The 20,047-nt window shown below is 53.5% G+C and overlaps 1 protein-coding gene across 3 annotated transcripts; it reads right to left on the bottom strand.

The window, feature by feature from the left end:
- Nucleotides 1-290: 290 nt before the first annotated feature.
- Nucleotides 291-20,043, bottom strand: SLC66A1 (solute carrier family 66 member 1). Of its 3 annotated transcripts, XR_008376855.1 has the most exons (9): nt 19,893-20,043; nt 15,161-15,388; nt 9,987-10,116; nt 9,227-9,314; nt 7,907-8,049; nt 7,642-7,734; nt 7,052-7,237; nt 5,668-5,800; nt 291-5,440 (listed from the first exon to the last, which is right to left on the bottom strand). XR_008376855.1 is itself a non-coding variant. In XM_053575701.1 (8 exons), exons 2-8 carry the CDS (start codon nt 15,322-15,324, stop codon nt 5,729-5,731), a joined length of 876 nt encoding a protein of 291 aa, XP_053431676.1. In that variant the 5' UTR covers nt 15,325-15,388; nt 19,893-20,043; the 3' UTR covers nt 291-5,728. The 3 variants fall into 3 exon arrangements, 2 of the variants coding, with proteins under 2 accessions (XP_053431676.1, XP_053431677.1); XM_053575701.1 differs by having other exon boundaries at nt 291-5,800; XM_053575702.1 differs by having other exon boundaries at nt 291-5,800; nt 7,907-8,004.
- Nucleotides 20,044-20,047: the final 4 nt, after the last annotated feature.

Raw genomic sequence — 20,047 nt, 5'->3', positions numbered from 1 at the left:
CCACCCTTGGTATATGGGGCCATCGCCCTACTCACTAAGCCACAGGTGCCACCCTCACCTCTAGTTTTTTTTTTTTTTTTTTTTGTAGAGACAAGAGTCTCACTCAGTAGAGTGCTGTGGCATCACAGCTCACAGCAACCTCCAACTCCTGGGCTCAAACAATTCTCCTGCCTCCGGCCTCCCAAGTAGCTGGGACTATAGACACCCGCCACAAGGCCCGGCTATTTTTTGGTTGCAGCCGTCACTGCTGTTTGGTGGGCCCGGGCTGGATTCGAACCTGCCAGCTCAGGTATATGTGGCTGGTGCCTTAACTGCTTGAGCCACAGGCGCCGAGCCTGAATTTTGTCTTTTAAAATGATTCTTCAGGCCCAGAGTCTGTAGCTCAGCAGCTAGGACGCCAGCCACATACACAGGAACTGGCGGGTTTGAATCCAGCCCGGGCCAACTACAATAAAAAAATAGCTGGCCATTGTGGCCGGTGCCTGTAGTCCCAGTTACTTGGGAGGCTGAGGCAAGAGAATTGCTTAAGCCCAAGAGTTTGAGGTTGCTGTGAGTTGTGATGGCACAGCTCTCTACTGAGGGCAACATAGTGAGACTCTGTCTCAAAAAATAAAAATAAAAAATAGTTCTTCATAGACTATTGAGACATGTGACCATATGCCTGTCTCTTGTTGCGAAACCTCTCCAATTTGGAATAAGTGCTCTGCAGAATGAATAGACTATATTCAATATATTCCTATTTATCTCTTTGACACAACTAGTGAATGAAATCCTTTGCTTCTTTCTAGAACCTAATACCATATACAGTTCCTTCTACTTATGTAGCCGAGGTTCAGATTACTTTGGGTGACCTCTTCGCCTATCGCCCCAGGAATAAAAGCCAGTTCACTGTCCATGGCTTCATGGCGAATGTATCCTTTGTAACCTTTTTTTTTTGTGACAGTCTCACTTTGTCACCCTGGGTAGGCATGGCATCATCATGGCTCACAGCAACCTCAAACTCTTGGGCTCAAGTGATCCTCCTGCCTCAGCCTCCTGAATAGCTGGGACTACAGGTGCCCGGCACAATGCCTAGTTAATTTTGTTTTTGAGAGAGTCTCACTCTGTTGCCCTGGATACCTGGGTAGAGTGCCATGTCATCATAGCTCACAGCAATCCCAAACTCTTGGGCTCAAGTGTTCCTCCTGCCTTAGTCTCCCAAGTAGCTGGGACTATAGGTGGCAGTCATGACAGCCAGCTGGCTTCTTTATTTTTGGTAGAGACAGGGTCTTGCTCTTGCTCAGGCTGGTCTCAAACGCCTCAGCTCAAGCGATTTGCCCGCCTTGGCCTCCCAGAGTGCTAGGATTACAGGTGTGAGCCACCATGCCCAGCCTTATATAACCTTTCTTACTCTGTAAGCCTATCTTTCTCTTCCTCAATAAACTTTGTTTCATGCTTGCCTTAAAAAAAAAAAAGATGACTTTGGACTTCATTGTATGATTAAAAATTCTACAGAATGGAATTATATTCTTCAATTTCCCATCCAAATTTTAATACATAATAGCTAATTTGGTATTTTTTCAAGTGGCTTTATTGAGGTACAATTCACATACTATACAATCCACCCATTTAAAGTGTACAATTCAGTAGCTCTGTGACTACTGGTTACAAGCCACGGGATTTAGTGCTCCTTGAGTCTCAGGCAGTCCTTTGCTTGTTCATTTGCCAAACATTGAGCACCTACTGAGTACAGGGGACACAGTGGTGAGCAGGGCTGTCTGGTGGGGGTTGGAGGGAGCACTTGTCAGTAATAATCATTGTTATTGACCACTTCCACACGTGGGCACAGGGCTACTGCTTGGTGACTGTGTCCCCAGGGCTGTCAGAGGGCTGGGGGACGTGGATAGTAGTTGTCCATGGAACTGAGTTAATCCAGTGAAAGGTGACCCCACTCCCCACCAGAATTAGGGTCAGTTCAGTGCTTTTTCTTTTTCTTTTTTGAGGCAGAGTCTCACTTTGTCTCCCTGAGTAGAGTTCCATGTCATAGCTCACAGCAACCTCAAACTCTTGGGCTCAAATGATCCCCTTGCTTCAGCCTCCTGAGTAGCTGGGACTACAGGCACCTGCCAGAAGGCCCTGCTATTTTTAGAGGCAGGGGTCTTGCTGTTGCTCAGGTCGGTCTCGAACTCGTGAGCTCAGGCAATTCACTGGCCTCAGCCTCCCGGAGTGGTAGGATTACAGGTGTGAGCCACCCCGCCCAGCCTGCTTTTTCATTTTCTCTCTTGTTCTAGCTCAATGCTTTCTCATCGGGTGGTTAGGGCTCTGCACCTGGCCATCATCTGGGACCTCCAAGCTCCCACTATTCAGTTCCAATGAAGGCCAAGTTAGACAGAAGGCAGGGTGAGTGGTGGACCCCCCACCTCGGCTTCAGAAACTGAAGGCCGTGTTGTCTTGGCAGTGTCTTTACACGGGGCCTGGTGCTTTCATATATGGCAACTTTCATATATGGCAACTCACTTGGTTAAAACACAATCTGCCAAGGTCTTTGGGGGTGACTGGCACAGCCTGCTGTTCCATGAGTGTCCTAAGGGACAGACCTTCCTGCACAGGGCAAGTGGTAAGTGTGGCTCCACTCCTCTGGCTGACCCTGGGCTTGAAACCAAAATTCCCACGCTTCAGGCCAGATGGAGGGCAGACCTAAGGTGGGGGCTCTCGTCACTTCAGGCCACTCCCAGGCTGCTGCAAGGCACAGGAGGTGTGAGCCAGGAGAGAGGAAAGCACCTGGGAGGCTTTGAACTTGGGGACCCCAGCCACCAGCACACCTTCACCACACTGGTGGCATCTGATGACCCCATTGTCCCTCCTAACTTTCAGAAATAATGGTGTGTATGGGGGTCCAGGTATTAGGCAAACCCCTTCCAATGGGCCAGCTGATGTAGCCTCTATTCATTTACCAGGCGTGAACACACGCCAGGTGCCCGGACCGGCCCACGAGCTCCTCTCCTTCAATCCTCACACTCATGTTCGGGGGCACATAGATGGTACTACTGGTCCCATGGGATGAAGAAACTGAGGTCAGAGTGCGTGCCCAAGTCCCTGCCTCACCAGGGGCTGGGGCATGCTTCAAACTCGGTGTGTAGGAGCCCAAAGCCTGAATGCTCCACACGCCCCCACCCCCAGCCTCTGGGTGTGTCAACAGTTCCTCCAACATGGCCTTGGGGACCCATCTTGTTCTTCCAGCCCAACCAGCTCAAATCCTACTTGGGGCAGGGGAATGAAAGCTCCAAGGAAGAGAAGGAATCAAGATTTGGATTAGCTGCAGACTGGACACATAGCCCTCCCCACACCCCCCCCAGGGTAGAGACTGTATCTTCTCCTTCCCTGAGAGAGCAGGACACTCCCTGAGACACTCCCCATCAGACTGGGGCCTCCTGGGAGGGAAGGAACCATAGCTCATGCCTGAAAGTGACTGCTGGCACCTCACCACACAGGGTGTTTCCCAGGAGGGACTGTCACCCTGTCTGGAGAGGTTTCCTGAGCAGGGGCCGTGTTATCTTAATTCCTTCCCCTGGCTCTGGCTCAAGCCTGCTCACGGGGCTCATGTTGCCACATGAGCCCCAGGTTTTCAGGCTGGAAGGGTGCTGATAGGCCCCAGGTAATGAACAGGTGTCCAGCCAAGTCCTGGCCCCAGGGGGTGGGAGGAGCAAACAGTGAGCCTGGGGGCCCCTCCTTCCGTAAGCCGAGCAGGGCCAGAGGCTCGCAGAAGCTGCCACTCAGGACGGTGAGATGGGAGCCTGAAACCAGCAGGGTTTGGGCTGCTCTCAAAAGGGGATGCTGCATTGCGCCCAGCCACAGTCCTGGACCCCCAGCCAGGGAGGAAAGGGAGGAGGGGACTCTAGGGCCCCAACTTTGGCTAGAAGTGAGAGGGCCCCTGCAACTGCAGAGGGGGCAAATGTATCAAATGCTGCCTCTCTTACATAGCAACCTTGGGCAAGTCACTAAGTTTCTTGTAGGCTATTTTCTCATGTATAATATGGCCATGAGTCCTCCCCCTCCATCTTAGAGGGGTTATGAGGACAGGATGAGTAAGTGACCAAAAGCAGGTGACCAGCCCAGCCTGCACACAGCAGGTGTGCAGCAAACATCAGCCACGTGTGGGATGGAACCCTGAGATCCACAAGCATCGCCTGGGACAGTGGCCCCCAAATCTTGGGCTGCAGACTAGACCAGTCTGAGGTCTGTTAGGAACCTGAGCTCTGCCTCCTGTCCCATCCCTCACCCCACCCCCTTGGTCCGTGGAAGAATTGTCTTCCATGAAATTGGTCCCTGGGTGCTGAAAAGGTTGGGGACTGCTCCTCCTAGGGCTGGGGGGAGACTGGCCCTCCTGGCTCTACCTGAATCTCAGCGGTGTTCCCTCTCTGGTCTCCCCAGGCCCAATTCCCTCCTCTTCCTCCAGCCGCCCCAGTCACCTGCTAATGAGCTGCTGCCTGACCTGCCCCAGGACCTTGTCCTTGTCTTCAGCACCAGCCTGGCTCTCAAGGCTCTTGGTACATGGCCCTACTTTGGGAGCAGCCCAGGCCCCCACCTCCAGGCCTCTGCACCTGCCCTTTGCTCTTCCTGAACCACTTTCACCTCCTCTGGTAAGCTATCCCTGAGACCTGGCTATCCTTCAACTACAAACCACCAAACCTAATCTTTGGTGCCAGACTTTGGGGCCATGCTCCATTGTGACACCACCTCCTTACAGTAAGGTATGAAGTGTAGTGCTGTCATCCTGTTTCACAGTTGAGACGACCCAGGTGCCAAGGATCTAAGATCCAGAACCCAGATCTGACTGTTCTTTGTTTTTGAGATAGACTCACTTTGTCCCCTTTGGTACAGTGGTGTGGTGTCATAGTTCACAGCAACCTCTAACTCTTGGGCTCAAGTGATTCTCTTGCCTCAGCCTCCCTAGTAGCTGGGATTACAGGTGCCGCCACAACACCAGGCTATTTTTAGAGATGGGGTCTCGCTCTGGCTCAGGCTGCTTTTGAACCTGTGAGCTCAGCAATCCACCTGCCTCGGCTTCCCAGAGTGCTAGGATTATAGGCGTGAGCCACTGCGCCCGGCCCCAGATCTGACTCTTAACATTCTGCTTCTTCCTGAGCACTGAGGGGCAGAGCGCTTGGTCCTGTGTCATTCTTGCTACGCCCCCACCAAGATAGAGCCTGTCACAGAGACCAGGCTTAAGAGATGGGAAGGCCCAGGAGGCTCGGCCAGGGTTGCAGGCTGATGCGGTTCTCTCCACTCAGCTCACCACAGAACCCCATGCACTAATGTCCCCAAAGGAGCCCATGCCACCCAATGACCTAGGGAAGGAGCAGTGGAAACAAGCCTCGACAGGCGGTACCGTTTACTGGGTTGTCTGGAGTCAACAAGACAGTCCTGGTCCACTGGGCAGCAGCTGTGGCTCCCCCCAGGCCTGCGGAGGCAGTGAGGTAGATGCGCAGCAGGGCCAGCCACCCTGTCTCTGAGAGGCCCAGAGGCCTCAGCTGCAGCCCCTCCCTTGAGGCTCCCTCGACAGCTGTCCCAGACCCTGTGAGGCATGCTGCCAGGGCAGGCCAGCCCGCGAAGGCTCCAGGGACGGGGCCGTCAGTTCTGGCCTTCCCTAGGCTAACCCAGGGGCAGCAGCGTTACCACAGCCCACACCTGCTCCGTCCTGGGGGTGGAGCTGCAGGTCCCTGTCATCCTGGGCTCAGCCCAGCACCGGTCAGCTGGGGAGGAGAGGCTCGAGCTCTGAGGCAGTGGTGTTGTTCCTGTACAGAAGGAACTGGATGGAGATCTGGAGGGGCCGATGTTAAGGCCAAGCAGAGCAGAGACAGGACCTCTCCCCAAGGGACATGTGGCTCCACCCGGAGCTGCCTTCCTCTTCTATCTCGCCCCCGCTGCAGGTGGGGAAAAGGTCAGATATGGCCTCCCAGACTTAGGCCGTAAGCCGAGCAGGGCCAGAGAGCTGTCTCCTCCGCTCTGAGCGCCTTCCCTGCCCCTCAGGCCCCACCTTCCCAGTCCAGCCCTGAGTTCTTCCCGCCTCGCTGGCGCCCCCGGTGGGGGAGCTAGCATCTGAACCCAGGTTGCGCCGATTCCTACTCACATGTGTCTCCTCGTTCCAGCTTCCTTCTCACAGCTGGAAGGGACGGGCTGATGTTTTTGTATTCCTCGAGGCTTTTGCACAAGCTGTGCCTGAACACACCTCCCCTGCCTTTACCTAATTTGCTGATTCTTCAGGCCACAGCTTAAATGGCACTTGTGAGCCCTTCACTGACCCTCTAAAACAGGACAGACCCTGGCTATGCACTTGTGCCGTGTTCCTGCAGGGAACCGCTATGATGAAGTCATTACTTGATAATTACGTGGGTCCTGTCTGCCTCCCACTGGGCTATAAGCTTCTGAGGCGAGGGCCATTCTGTTCTCGCTCCCTAATGGCTCCAGCACCTGGCTGGGTGCCCAGCACACAGGAGGTGTGCATGCTGGAACGGAAGCATGGATGGATGGAAGGAGGGATGGGTGGAGGCAGAGAGAAATGGAGGGAAGGAGGGGGAAAGGAGGAAGGATGACAGGATGGAAGGAAGGATGAAGGGAAGGTTAAATGGAGGGAGGGAGGTGGCGGCGCCCATAGGTCAGTGGGTAGGGCGCCGGCCACATACACCCAGGCTGGCGGGTTCGAACCCGGCCTGGGCCAGCTAAAACAACGACAACTGCAACAACAACCACCACCAAAAATAGCCGGGCCTTGTGGCAGGCACCTGTCGTCCCAGCTACTTGGGAGGCTGAGGCAAGAGACTTTCCTAAGCCCCAAAGTTGGAGGTTGCTGTGAGCTGTGACGCCAAGGCGATAACTTGAGACTCTGTCTCAAAAAAAAAAAAAAAAAATGGAGGGTGGGAGGGAGGAAGCTAGAAAGGGAAGGAAGATGAAAGGAAGGAGGAGAGAGAGGAATGAGGAGGAGGAGGGAGGATGGACAGGGGTAACAGATGCCGAAGCTGCATGCAGAGGCCTCCCTGCCCCGCCCCACCCACCCTGCGCCCCTGAAGGATACCACGGTGTCGAGCAGCAGGACACCCAAGCTGCCCACGAGCCAGGGCAGGTGGTGCAGCAGGTAGCTCCCCTCGCTTTGGCCCACCTCAGGGTTTTTGAGCAGCACACTCAGCCCGTACAGTGTGTTCCCCAGCATCACCAGTGCAAACAGGGAGTAGGAGACACCCTCGGTCGACTTCCGCAGGAACTGGGGGTGGAGGGGGCAGAATCAGAGCTTCCCATGGGGCTGTCTTTACTCCAGACTGAAACTGCCAATGCGTCCGTGTGTACTGCCACAGCATGGCAGACCAGCCCCTTTCAGGATCCCCCCCACTCTGACAGAGACGCCCTCCCAAGCCCTGCCCAGCAAGCTTCCACCCCTCTCCTCTTAGGCCTCTAAGCTCAGCCCCCAGCTGTCCTGACCTCCTACATCCCTGAGACACAGGGTCTCATGTACCCCTGGCTGGCAGGCAGCACCATCATGCCCATTTTCCAGAGGTAGAAACTGAGGCTCAGAGAATTGGATGAACTTGTCCCAGACTATCTGAACCCAGACTCCTGCACCACCCCACTCCCCAACCCAAGGGTCCCATCGGCCAGACTCAAGCTCACATTGGTGCGGATCTGAGGCACGCGGGACAGCAGGTACAGCACGCTGGAGACCGAGCCGATGACAAAGCCAATGATTTCCTGCTTAGTGAAGGGCTGGGTGACAAAGGGGGGTGCTCAGGGCCTTGTGGGGCTGGGCGATACACAGGCCCCTTCTAGACAGTGATCCCCCACCCCACTTAACACCATATGGCCATGCAGGGGAGGGCCCTGGGGACTAACCATATGGCCCTGGCTCCCATTCCACCACCACGTGCCCACTCCTCACCGTGAAGCCCGGCTCCACAGACAGGAGTGTCCGTCCCCGGAAGACTTGCCTGGGGGCAGCTACAGGGCCAGCCCTGCTCAGCAGGGGCGTGGCGCACACTGACCCAGCGAAGAATAAGAGCACAGAATTGATGGGGGCAGACACTGGACATGAGGCAGGAGGGAAGCCATAGTTAGAAATCCGAGCAGCAGCTGGTTCGGCGCCTGTAGCTCAAGCGGCTAAGGCGCCAGCCACATACACCTGAGCTGGTGGGTTCGAATCCAGCCTGGGCCTGCCAAACAACAATGATGGCTGCAACCAAAAAAAATAGCTGGGCGTTGTGGCGGGCGCCTGTAGTCCCTATCTACTTGGGAGGCAGAGGCAGGAGAATCACTTGAGCCCAGGAGTTTGAGGTTGCTGTGAGCTGTGATGCCACAGTACTCTACCCAGGGCAACAGCTTGAGGCTCTGTCTCAAAAAAAAGAAAAGAAATCCGAGCAGCAGCAGAAGGGCTGGGATCTGGGTGTGGGCCTTGCCCCTCAGTGGCTGTGTGACCCTGGACAAGTAACCTAACCTCTCTGAGCTTTAATTCCTCATCTGCAGAACAGGTTCTCCCAGACTTGGTGTGGTGAGGAGGGGGTTATCCAAAACAGAAATGCTAATGAGACACAATTCCCTTCTTCTTCTTCTTCTTTTTTTTTTTTGTAGAGACAGAGTCTCATTTTATCACCCTCGGTAGAATGCCGTGGCATCACACAGCTCACAGCAACCCCAACTCCTGGGCTTAGGCAATTCTCTTGCCTCAGCCTCCTGAGCAGCTGGGACTACAAGCGCCCGCCACAACACCCAGCTATTTTTTTGTTGCAGTTTGGCCGGGGCCGGGTTTGAACCTGCCACCCTCGGTATATGGGAACCTGCCTACCCACTGAGCCACAGGCGCCGCCCAGAGAGACAATTCCCTTCCCAGGTGCGCCTACTGTGTCTAATACAGCCCTAGACCTGACCTTGGCTACTGCCCTTTCTAAATCCTGGAGGGCAGAGGTGACCTGTGTGATTTTTACTTGTTTCCCTAGCTGCAAGCCTAGGGTCACCCACAGGGAGCAGCTGAAGCCTTGTTTGCCAAATGAGTGACCTCCCTGTGGTCTGCCCCAAAGTCCTCACAGTCCTCAAGTCCCTCTATCTTGGCTGATTAAAGCCTATCTAAAGCTTATCTAAAAGCCCGAGGAAGCCTTTCTGAGGTTTATCACCCAACAGTGGGCAGCCTGCTTCCTCCCAAGCTCCAGGCCACCCTGCCCGGCCCCCAGTAGAGTGCCGGACACAGAGCAGCCACCACCTTACTCACACAGAGAGGGGCGTTTCTTGAACTTGTAGTGAAAGTACAGTGACAGCATGAGCAGGTCCGCCAGGACGTAATACACCGCTGTGTAGGTCTGCAAGAGACGGGGCCTGGCTGTCAGTTGCAGCCCGAGACCCGGGACCACAACCTGGCAGCATCTGCAACATCTCTGCTAGTGAGCCCTGGCCAAGTCCCATCACCTCTCTGAGCCTCTTTTCCTCCTCTGGAAAGGACGGGATCTCAGTTCCTACCTGGTGAATTATATGTCAGGCGGGCAACAGGCCTAACAAAGTGCCCAGCACAGCAGGTGCTGGTGCTACTAGTCAGGACAGGACTCTGCAGTTAGATGATGGCTCTGGTTTGGCTTGCTACAGGAGCTGGGGACTTTCTGGTCCCACTTCGAAAGATAATGCTTTCCTGACTGTGATTCCGAGTTCTGCCTGGCCACAGAATGACGACACCTGGGCCTCCCGCGGAAAACTCCTTTCTTTTCCTGATTGATTAGTCAGCATCCTGGCATTTCAGAGGTGAAGACCCCAGTGACTTTCTGGTTTGATGTGTTCACACTGCACATGGAGAGATGGAGGCCCAGAGAAGGGCAGTGGTCGCCCAGTAGGGCAGGCAGATACCTCTCAGTCACCTGAGGCCCTCACAGGGTGGAATGACAGGTCAGGACTCTGGAGAGTCCCCTCCTCCAGCTAGCTGATCCCAACACCTCTGCTGTAGCTGTCCCTGGCAGCCCCACCCTGCCTGGGGACGGGCCCACCTGCAGGGGCAGCTGGTTGGCAAGGAAGGACCCGATGAGGTTACAGGAGTCTCCACCGATCCAGCCCAGGAGGAACCACAGGGACAGGGCTTGGTCCATGTTGCCCGTCTTGCAGGCCTTGATGAACTGGCTGTGGAAGAGGAGGGAGACACAGACTCAGAGGCCGAGAACTAAGAAGGCCATCTTGGAGGGCCATGAGCAGCACCCCAGGTGAGATGACCACAGAAGAGTGAGGCGGGGGCAGCGGCTGGACAGGAGATGGCCTCGAAGCCCACCCTTCCCGCAGCCAGATCCTCAGGAGGATTTTCCCCCAAGAGGGATCCCTTCTAGCCTGGGGGCTCAATGGCTGGCATGGTTCCAGAGAGGTCCACAGCACTGCTCAGATTCTCCTCTACAGTACCCTGGGTTTCCAGTGGGGACTTGGGGCTTACGAGGTCCTGAAGTTGTGTCAGGCCTTGAGAGCCACTCCACAGAACTCCAGAGCCTTTGTTCTATGGATGGGGTTGGAGAGGCCCCACCCTCCACGCTCATCAGTCTCCTAACCAAGCCTTGTTCCTCTCAAGTCCATCCTCCCTCTCACAGATCTTTCTACAACCCCAATCTTGCTCCAAACTGCCATTCAGAGGTTGGGCACAGGAGGCTGAGATGGGTGGAGCACCTGAGCTCACAGGTTTGAGACTAGCTGAGCCAGAGCAAGACCTCGTCTCTAAAAATAGCCGGGTGTGAGGCGGGTGCCTCAGCTGCTTGGGAGGCTGAGGCAAGAGAATCGCTTGAGCCCAAGAGTTTGAGGTTACTGTGAGCTGTGATGCCATGGCACTCTACCAAGGGTGACAAAGCGAGACTGTATCAAAAAAAACAAAAACAAAAATAAAAACAAAAATTGCCCTTCAGTAAGAACCCATATTCTCCAGAGCCGACCCTTGCAAGGGTCCCCGGTTCTGCCCCCATCCCCAGGGCTCTTCCCTCCAGATGGCCCATTCATTCCCAGGTGTCCCCCCTACCCCCCCATCCTTCTCATCTTAGGAAATATCAGTTCCTCTTCTGGGCCTTCCCTGACACAGGCTCAACTGACGTCTTCTCCTTCCTCCTTTGTGACCCTCAGCCAGGCACCAAGAAGCTCTTTAGTGAAGATCTAGCCCACAGCCCTTAGTAAAGCTTCTCTAAGATGCTACAACTCGTCCCCAGAAGTTGCAAGAAAGTGATTCTATCCTCCCAGGAGAGGCTGATTCCTAGGGAGGAGCAGATAGGTGGTCACTCTTCCCGTTACTTGGGGGTCCCTTGCAGGCCTCTGACCTTTCACTGGCTAATCAGCCAAGCCCAGGCGGGAAGGAGAAGCCCCGGCCAGCTCCTCAGATAGTTCTGGGGAAGCTCTCACTCTGGACAGGGAGTCTCACCCTTGGCCACCATCAGTCACCCAGACCTATCCAGTCTCCAAGGGGGACATCGTCAGTCCCCACTCCACTGTCACTTGCTGAACGGCTTCCATGGCCTCTAACGTGGCCTCCCTGCCTCCAGTCTCTCTCTGGGTCCCCTAGTCCTTTTCAAGGGTGCCAGAAAAGAAGCTCTGCAAAGCAAGAATGGCATCTGTTTGGTTTATGCATGCCACACCAGTGTGCCACCTGGAACACAGTAAGTCAGTAAAAATGTCATCCACTAACAGAGTGCCTGGACAGTGCATCAGGAAAGGGACAGCCTGTCCAACACATGGTACTGGGACAAATGGATTTTTATGTGCAAAAGAATGAGGATGGGCCTCACACCATGCACAGACTATAATTCAAAATGGACCAAACACCTAAATGGAAGTTACATTTATACAACTTTTGAAATTAAGACATAAAGTAAATCTTTGTTAATTGAATTAGGTTATGGTTTCTTAGATATGACACAAAAAGCACACCCAACCGAAGAAAAAATATATAAATTGGACTTTAATTAAAAATTTTAGTGTTCAAAGGATATCATCAAGAAAGTGTAAAGAGAAAAAAAAAAAGAAAGTGTAAAGAGGGTAGGGCACTGGTCACATACACCAGCGCTGGTGGGTTTGAACCTGGGCCTGGGCCTGTTAAACAACAATGACAACTGCAACAACAATAACAAAAACGGGCGTTGTGGCAGGCTTCTGTAGTCCCAGCTACTTGGGAGGCTGAGGCAAGAGGATCGCTTGAGCTCAGGAGTTCGAGACCAGCCTGAGCAAAGTGAGACCTCGTTTCCACTAAAAATAGGAACACTAGCTAGGTGTTATTGCGGTGGGCGCCTGTAGTTCACAGCTACCTGGGAGGCCACACTCCTGTGCCCAAGAGTTTGAGGTTGCTGTGAAGTATGATGCTACGGCACTCAACCCCAGAGCCACTGAGTGAGACTCTGTCTAAAAAAAAAGAAAGAAAGAAAAGAAAAGAAAGAAAGAACGAATGAACAAACTAGGATAAATTTTTTTTTTTTAAAAAGAAAGTGAAGGCTCAGCGTCTGTAGCTCAAGCAGCTAGGGTGTCAGCCACATACACCAGAGCTGGCAGGTTTGAATCCAGCTCAGACCCGCCAAACAACAATGACAACTACAGCCAAAAAATAGCCGGGCCTTGTGGCGAGCACCTGTAGTCCCAGCTACTTGGGAGGCTGAGGCAAGCCCAAGCCTCGCTTAAGCCCAAGAGTTGGAGGTTGCTGTGAGCTGTGATGCCAAGGCACTCTACCCAGGGTGACAGCTTGAGACTGCCTCAAAAAACAAAAACAAACAAACAAACAAATAAATAAATAAAAAGAAAGTGAAAAGACAAACAGAATCAGAGAAAATACTGGTAAATCATATATTAGATGAGAAAGTTGTATTTAGAATGTGTGAAGAACTCTTACAACTCAACAATAGAAAGACAAACAAACAAACTGAAAAGTGGACACAGGATCTGAACAGACCTATCTCCAAAGAAGATATACAGATGGCCAACAAGCGCATGCAAAGCTGCTCAACCTCCTTACTCATCAGGGAAAAGCAAATCAAAACCACAGTGAGGGGCAGCACCATATACCGAAGGTGGCAGGTTCGAACCCGGCCCTGGCCAGACTGCAACAAAAAATAGCCAGGCGTTGTGGTGGGTGCCTGTAGTCCCAGCTACTCGGGAGGCTGAGGCAAGAGGATTGCCTGAGCCCAAGAGTTGGAGGTTGCTGTGAGCTGTGACGCCATGGCATTCTACCAAGGGCGAAAAAGTGAGACTCTGTCTCAAAAAACAAAAAACAAAAAACACAGCGAGATACCACTTCACACCCTCAGGCTGGCTACAGTAAAAACAGAACATGACAAGTACCAAGGAGGATTTGGAGAAATTGAAACCTTCAGATTCTCCGGAAGGGACAGACAACCAGTTTAGCAGTTCCTCAAAAGACTGAACCAGAGTTACAATATGACCCAGCAATTCGATTCCTTAGGTCCATACTCAGGAGAAGTAAAAACATATTTCCCCATACAAAATTACACATGAATATGCACAGCAACATTAAACCTAATTAGCAACAACCCAAGTGTCCATGGATAGATGAATGGATAAATAACCTGTGGTTGATGCAGAGAGGAATATTATTCAGCCATGAAAAGGACTGAAGTATGAGCCACGTTAGCATAAATGAATCTTAAAGACATTATGTTAAGTAAAAGGGACCAGTTACAAAAGGCCACATACTGCACGATTTCATTGATATGAATCCTGAAGGGTCCAGAATAGGCAAATCTATAGGAACAGAGGCTTAGGGGGAAATGAGGAACGACTTGTACGCTGAAATAGGTTTCTGGTACAGGATAGGAATTCTCTCTCAAGCTGTTAAAACAGTGGCAAGCCCCCAGTGAAGCCCCTGTCTTGGGCGCGGTGGGAGGCCAAGGCAGGAGGATTCTTGATGTCAGGAGTTTAAGACCAGCCTGACCCTGCCTCCACAAAAAAATGTTTAAAAATTAGCTGGGTACGGCGGCACAAGCCTATAGTCCCAGCTATTCTGGAAGCTGAGGTTGGAGGACTGCTTGAACCCAGGAGTTCAAGGCTGCAGTGAGCTATGGTCATACTACTATACTCCAGCGTGGGTGACAGAGAAAAATACAAACAACAACAACAAAACCACTTATCTTTATCCCTCAGGATAAAGAGCAAATTCCTTAAGAGTGGAGAATAGCCCTTAGGTTATAGGGCCCTGCAGCACCCCTCTGATCTCCCCTCCAACCTCACATGCCCTATCCGGCCTTATAAACCCAGCTTTCTCCTCCTCCCTACACCTGCCGCTGCCTCTGCTGGGACCTTTCTCTTCCACACTCAGCCCCTGCTTTCACCTCTCCAATTCTGGCCTAGCCTGAGCTCTTACTTTAGAGGCTGTCACCCTAGCTCCTTTGTGACTGCAGCCCTCTCCTGCCACTGCCGGGGGGCAAGGGTCCCTCTTCTGGGTGTTAAGTAATGACGATCCCACCACTGATGGCTCTGGGGCTTGTATATATCCTATAAAGGCCCTGAACCAGGAGCTGTCCAGACACTCCCTCATGCCGTCCTTGCAGCCATCCTCTGAGCTAGGGAACAACATTCCTATTTTACAGATGAGGAACTTGAGGCCCAGAAAAGTGAAGTCACTTGCCCCGGTCACAGCTGGGAAGTGGCAGAGCTGCGTGTGGATGCCCCTGACCCCGGCGTGCTGTGCTCTTCTTGCCCAACACAGCCATGACCATACCATGTTCTACTCACCATTGTGGTCTCCACGCCTGGAATGTCAAAGCCGTGAGGCCACGTTAGATGCATCCCAGCCCTCCTGCTCCCTTGCCCCATCGCTTACCAGCTGTGCAACCTAGAGCAAGTTGCTTGACCTCTCTGGGTTTCAGTAACTGGACCTATTTCACAGAGTTGTTGTGAGGATTATATAATGTAGAAATATACCAAGTACTTAGAACTGAGCCAGGTACCCAGTAAACACTCGATAAACTATAGCAAATTTCGTTATCTCTGTATGGTATTGCCCGCCCGAGGTCTGGCCTATGCGGGTCCCTCCAGAAGGCTGGAAGTCAGTAGTATGGAGAGAGATGGAGCCCTCCTGGTCTTGAGTCTATGGAGGCCCCTGGCCAGCAGGTAGCCCCCTCCTCTGTACCGTACCCAGAGCTACTGCCCCCCACTTCCCTCAGCCTTGCCCTGGTCCTGCCACCCAGATGCTACTCACGGGAAGGTAGACGCAGCGAAGCAGAGAATGGAGATCAAGCCCAGCCCCACACTGGCCTCATCCCAGCTGTCCTGGGCACATTCACCAAACACGTCCCATATCCACTCTAAGGAGCCATTGGGGCAGTTGGAGAAGTTTCCAAAGCTCAGTTTCTTCCAGACCATGGTTGTGGAGGGAAGGCCCCCAGTCCAGCAGGGAGGGTGTGGTACACTGAGGCAGGCGAGGGCTCTGTAGGGAGAAAGAGAAGAGGCATTCAGTCCTGGTGGGTCCAGGTCCCATTCGTGGTTACCCGGACCTGAGCTCACGCTGGCCTTATCACCCAGCACTGTCCAAACCCCCAAACCAGAGAAGGGTAAAAGCGCAGTCCTCACCCACTAGGACACAAACAGCCTCCAGGTACACCGATCAAAACAAACACATGCCAACCACACATGTGTGGGTAGAGCACTGGACCTGTGGCCAGGAACCTGCGGCTGCATTCAACTCCCAGCTTTACCACTTGCTAATGCTATGACTTTGGGCGAGGGCCTCAGCCCTCTTAGCTATAAAATGGGGGTGATAACAGCCCTGCCACCCCCTCACAGTTGCTGTGTGGGTTCAGAGTTCATAAACAGAGTGCACAGAGCTGAGCCCTCAATGTCATCTTCTTGTTATGATTCTTGAACATTTAGGTTGTTTCCAGTTCTTTGGTAATAACTGTAAATGACTCAGGAGGGTCTGCTGGCTGCAGTATATTATCATCTTGTTTAAAGTGGGGCAGCCCCACATACCTGTCAGGTGAGGCCAGTGGAGAAGAGCAGCAGAGGACCTGGCTGCACACACAGCTCGGGGTGCTCAAGCTCAGAGTGTGGGGGATGCCTACTGGCAAGGAGGCCATAGCCACTTCCCCACTGTCACCACCCACAAAGCCAGAATGTGGCTGACTGCGGGGGCAGGCAGGGAAGGCCCCTCCCAGGGCCTGGGCACCACGTTTGTATGACAGAGGAGGAAGAGTGGGGCCTGAGCAGAGCCATCTCTGTCACTGTTTGTCAGCTCTGGGCCATTCACCTTGCGTATCCTCATGCGTTTATCTTCACATCAACTCTGATGAAGGGACTACCGATCTATCCATAAGGAACCTGAGCCAGAACAGGGAAGTGATTTGCCAGGGAACAATGGAGTCAAACCCCAGCCTGAGTTGGTGTGGTGGCCACCGTGCTACACCTGGTTCTGTCCCCGGGTGCCACAGAAACCTCCTGTGGTCTGGCATGGCCGCCCAGCTACTTGTGGAGCCAGGAAGCAGCTTCTGTTTCCCTCACTGTGCTCAAGGGGGTTTCCTCATCTGCTGAGACTCTCTCCAGCCACTTCAGTTCCCACTTGGGTCAGGAAGCCTGGGATCCTCAGAAAGCAGCTCCCTGGCTGGACCACAGATCTGCTGAGGTCACAGAGAGCAGGGAGGGTGGGGAGGGAAAGGAAGCGAGTCAGTGCCTCGCCTCAGGAAGCTGCAGCCTCTCAGCCCTAATGTGACCAGTCATGGGTAGAGGGCCTGGAGCTGGGAGCAAGGGCCCAGCTCGCTACACTATCCCCAAGACCTGGCACAGGGTGGCTGAAAGCCTCTTCCTGTCTCTTGGTGACCCACCATGATGACCATGAGCACACAGATGATGGAAGCTTTTACCTGATGCCATCACTGCCCCTGGAAGGCCACCCCAAACTAACATACAGTCCAGGTAACTGTACCTTTGCGATGCTAGAGGCAATTCACATCAAGTCCTTATGCTCCCAGCCACCCCTCCATTGGACTGCAACCCCACCCCCGCTTGCAGTTCTTCACACATTCGTACACCATCATCCTCATAACTCCCTGGCAAGGCAGGGACTACTGTCCCCTTTTTACAGATGAGGTTGCGTGACTTGGACAAGTGAGTTAACCTGTCTGAGCCTGTCTATAAAATGGGGCTAACAACACTCACTCCTTGGGGCAGCTGTCCTAACTGCACACAAAGCTCTTGGTCCAGTGCCTGACTCAATATATGGCAGTGATTGTCTTGCTAGCATCTCAGCCACCTGGGGCCTCTCCCTCACTCCCTTTTCCCCAGGTTAGGAAGGAAATGAGGTGGACAAATCCCAGTGTGTGTGTGAGGGTGGGGTGGAGGGTGCCTGGTATACTTCAGTTTATGGGTCCAGGTCACTGGGTGGGTGGCCCTCACCTTGCACAGGAACCATATGCAGCTTGAGGCTCAGGACACTCTGAGACACACCTGAGCCCTGAACAGAAGGGCCTTCCTCTGAGAGCCACCATGCACACATCCTGTCACCTAGAAGCCAAACATGGGCCCACTTCCTAGTCAAACACCACTGAGGAAATAAAGTCCAGGGCTGCAATAAAGCTTGACCTTACCCTTATCAATGGCAAGAACCCCAGTGCAAGGGTGCCCTGGAGTCACCCCTGGAGGCAACATTTCCTAAATTTGGGGTCAGTGCATCTGGGCTGGGGTGCCGAGATCCTGGGTGTGAGAAGCTGGGCTGAGGATAGCATCTCCTGCCACATCCACATCCTGCCTCCTCTCCCAGATCCCAAGCTGAGTCAGGTTCTTCCCACCAAAGCAGATCTTGCAACCACCTTTGTCTCTGCAGGATCAAGTCCAAATCCCCTGAGGCAAGGCCTCAAGTTACTCTGAGAATTGCCCACGCATCTCCTGCCACCTCACCCAGTCATTTCAGGTCTCCAGGCTTCTGTACTGCACCCTCTGGAACTGTCCTTCTTCCCCTCTGGGGTCCGATAGAGAGATAAAGACTCACTTTGGGCTCGGTTCGCAGAGCTCAGCAGCTAGGGCACTGGCCACACCAGGTTTGAACTGGTCCAGGCCTACCAAACAACAATGACAACTACAACAAAAAATAGCCGGGCATTGTGGTGGGCGCCTGTAGTCCCAGCTATCTGGGAGGCTGAGACAAGAGAATCGCTTAAGCCCAAGAGTTGGAGGTTGCTGTGACCTGTGCTGCCACTACAACACTCAGCTGAGGGTGACAAAGTGAGACTGTCTCAAAAAAAAGAAAAACTCACTTTAAAGTGGCCCTCTCAAAGAGGCCTTGCAAGAGCCTGCTGGACAAGACCTGACACTTCCAGCCCCTCCTCCACACACCTAATGAATGCCACCACCATCCTCACCAACCAGTGCCCTTAAAACACATTCTCCTCCCCTAGTTGAGCCACACACTTCTTTTTTTTTCTTTTTTTTAATTTTTATTATTATTTTTTTATTGTTGGGAATTCACTGAGGGTACAATAAGCTAGGTTACACTGATTGCATTTGTTAGGTAAAGTCCCTCTTGCAATCATGTTTTGCGAGCCACGCACTTCTTATTCTAAGAGTCTAGACACATCAGCTGCACACAAAGTTTCCTAAAATGGGGAGGGGGGCACGGTAGCAGGAAGGAGAGAGTGATGTAGAGAGAGGAAATGGGAGGGAGAGAGAGATGGAGGGAGGAGAAAAAGAAGAGAGAGGAAAAGGGGAAGGAAGGAGGGAAAATTAGTGAGTGCCAATAGACAATGGCTGAGGGGAGAAGCACTCTAAAAGTGACCTGCCAGATGTCAACAGTCTGGAACTCCCAAGCAAGTGACTGCACCTCTGAGTTCCAATCTATAAAATGGAGGAATAATGCAAGTACTCCCTCCTAAGCTGAGTGCAGAGTTAAATGAGACAATCCAGGCCAACTGCTGAGAATGGTGCCTGGCATAGGGTAAACATTCACCAGCAAGAGCCAAGGATGGTTATTTTCTTTTGACAGGGTCTTGCTCTGTCACCCAGGGTAGATTGGAGCTGCACTGTCACAGCTCACTACAACCCCAAACCCTTAGGCTCAAGCAATCCTCCCGCCTCAGCCTCCTGAGTAGTGTGACTACAGGTGCACACCACCATGCCTGGCTAATTTTTCTATTTCTAGTAGAGATGGTTGCTCAGGCTGCTCTCCAACTTCTGAGCTCAAGAGAGCCTACTGCCTGAGCCTCCCAAAGTGTTAGGATTACAGGCGTGAGCCATGGCACCGGGCAAAGATGGATGACTTTTTTCTCTCTATAGCCCCGCTGGGTCTGGGCACACAGGAGCCGAACTTCAATAAGTGCTAAGTGGACAAGACCAGCCACCCTGGCCAGCCCTCACACTTCCGAATCCTGACTCCCATGCACACATCTGGATCCCTGCCGTAAGCACTACGTGGTAGGGGGCAATCTGGGCTCCCCTCCCTTCAGACCCGGGCAGAATGCAGAGAAAGGAGGGTCTTAGCTTGAGGATACCATCCGCACCACATCAATCCTCAGTCACAACTCCCTCTTGGTGAGTCAGCCCAGCACCCGCCGCCTGTTTAGAGGGATAATGACAGGGAAGCCGCTGGGGCCAGCACCGCGCGGGCCCCCTCGCCCCGCCCGCCCTGGGGAAAACAAAGCCGTCGGAAGCCGGTCAGCCGGGACCAGAAACTGAAAAGAGACCCAGGCTCCAACCCCCTGGACAGGCCATCCCGAGAGGCTGTGCTGGTCGCCCTTGAGGTGGGGGAGCAATCAGGACATGGTCCCCCAAGGGCCACCTAAGCCCGGCCCGGAGCCTCACCCAGGGATCTCGCGCCATAAGGGGGACACGGGAGCCCAGGGCGATCCAGGGGCTGCAGGAGGGTACTGGAAAGCGGTGCCAGGGAAGCTCCGGAGTCCCGACCACCAGCCTTGGGACTTGCCACCAACACCCCCAATCCGGCTCACCTAGTCAAGGTCTGCCGCGGGAACCCGGCTTCTGGGTCCAGTCCCCGCCTGGGTCAGCTGACCGCGCGCCGCAGCCCCGCCCCGGGAGCCGCGGGCTCCGCCTCCCACGCCGCGCACTCAGCGGACCAGACCCGGGCGTTCCGGTCCCTGCTCCT

This window comes from Nycticebus coucang, chromosome 22, assembly GCF_027406575.1.
Source record: "Nycticebus coucang isolate mNycCou1 chromosome 22, mNycCou1.pri, whole genome shotgun sequence".
In the NCBI taxonomy this organism is placed as follows: domain Eukaryota; kingdom Metazoa; phylum Chordata; class Mammalia; order Primates; family Lorisidae; genus Nycticebus; species Nycticebus coucang.
Note: the sequence above shows the minus strand (reverse complement) of the source record. Positions and strands in the feature narration are given on the sequence as shown.

What these genes read in the sequence shown, in the direction of transcription:
- SLC66A1 (XM_053575701.1), bottom strand. Translation starts at nt 15,324, where the DNA reads ATGGTCTGGAAGAAACTGAGCTTTGGAAACTTCTCCAACTGCCCCAAT. An exon ending in CAAGAAACGCCCCTCTCTGT is followed by an intron (nt 8,050 to 9,226) that starts GTGAGTAAGGTG and finishes CCTCATGTCCAG; the next exon opens with TGTCTGCCCCCATCAATTCT. An exon ending in CTGTGGAGCCGGGCTTCACG is followed by an intron (nt 7,735 to 7,906) that starts GTGAGGAGTGGG and finishes TTTGTCACCCAG; the next exon opens with CCCTTCACTAAGCAGGAAAT.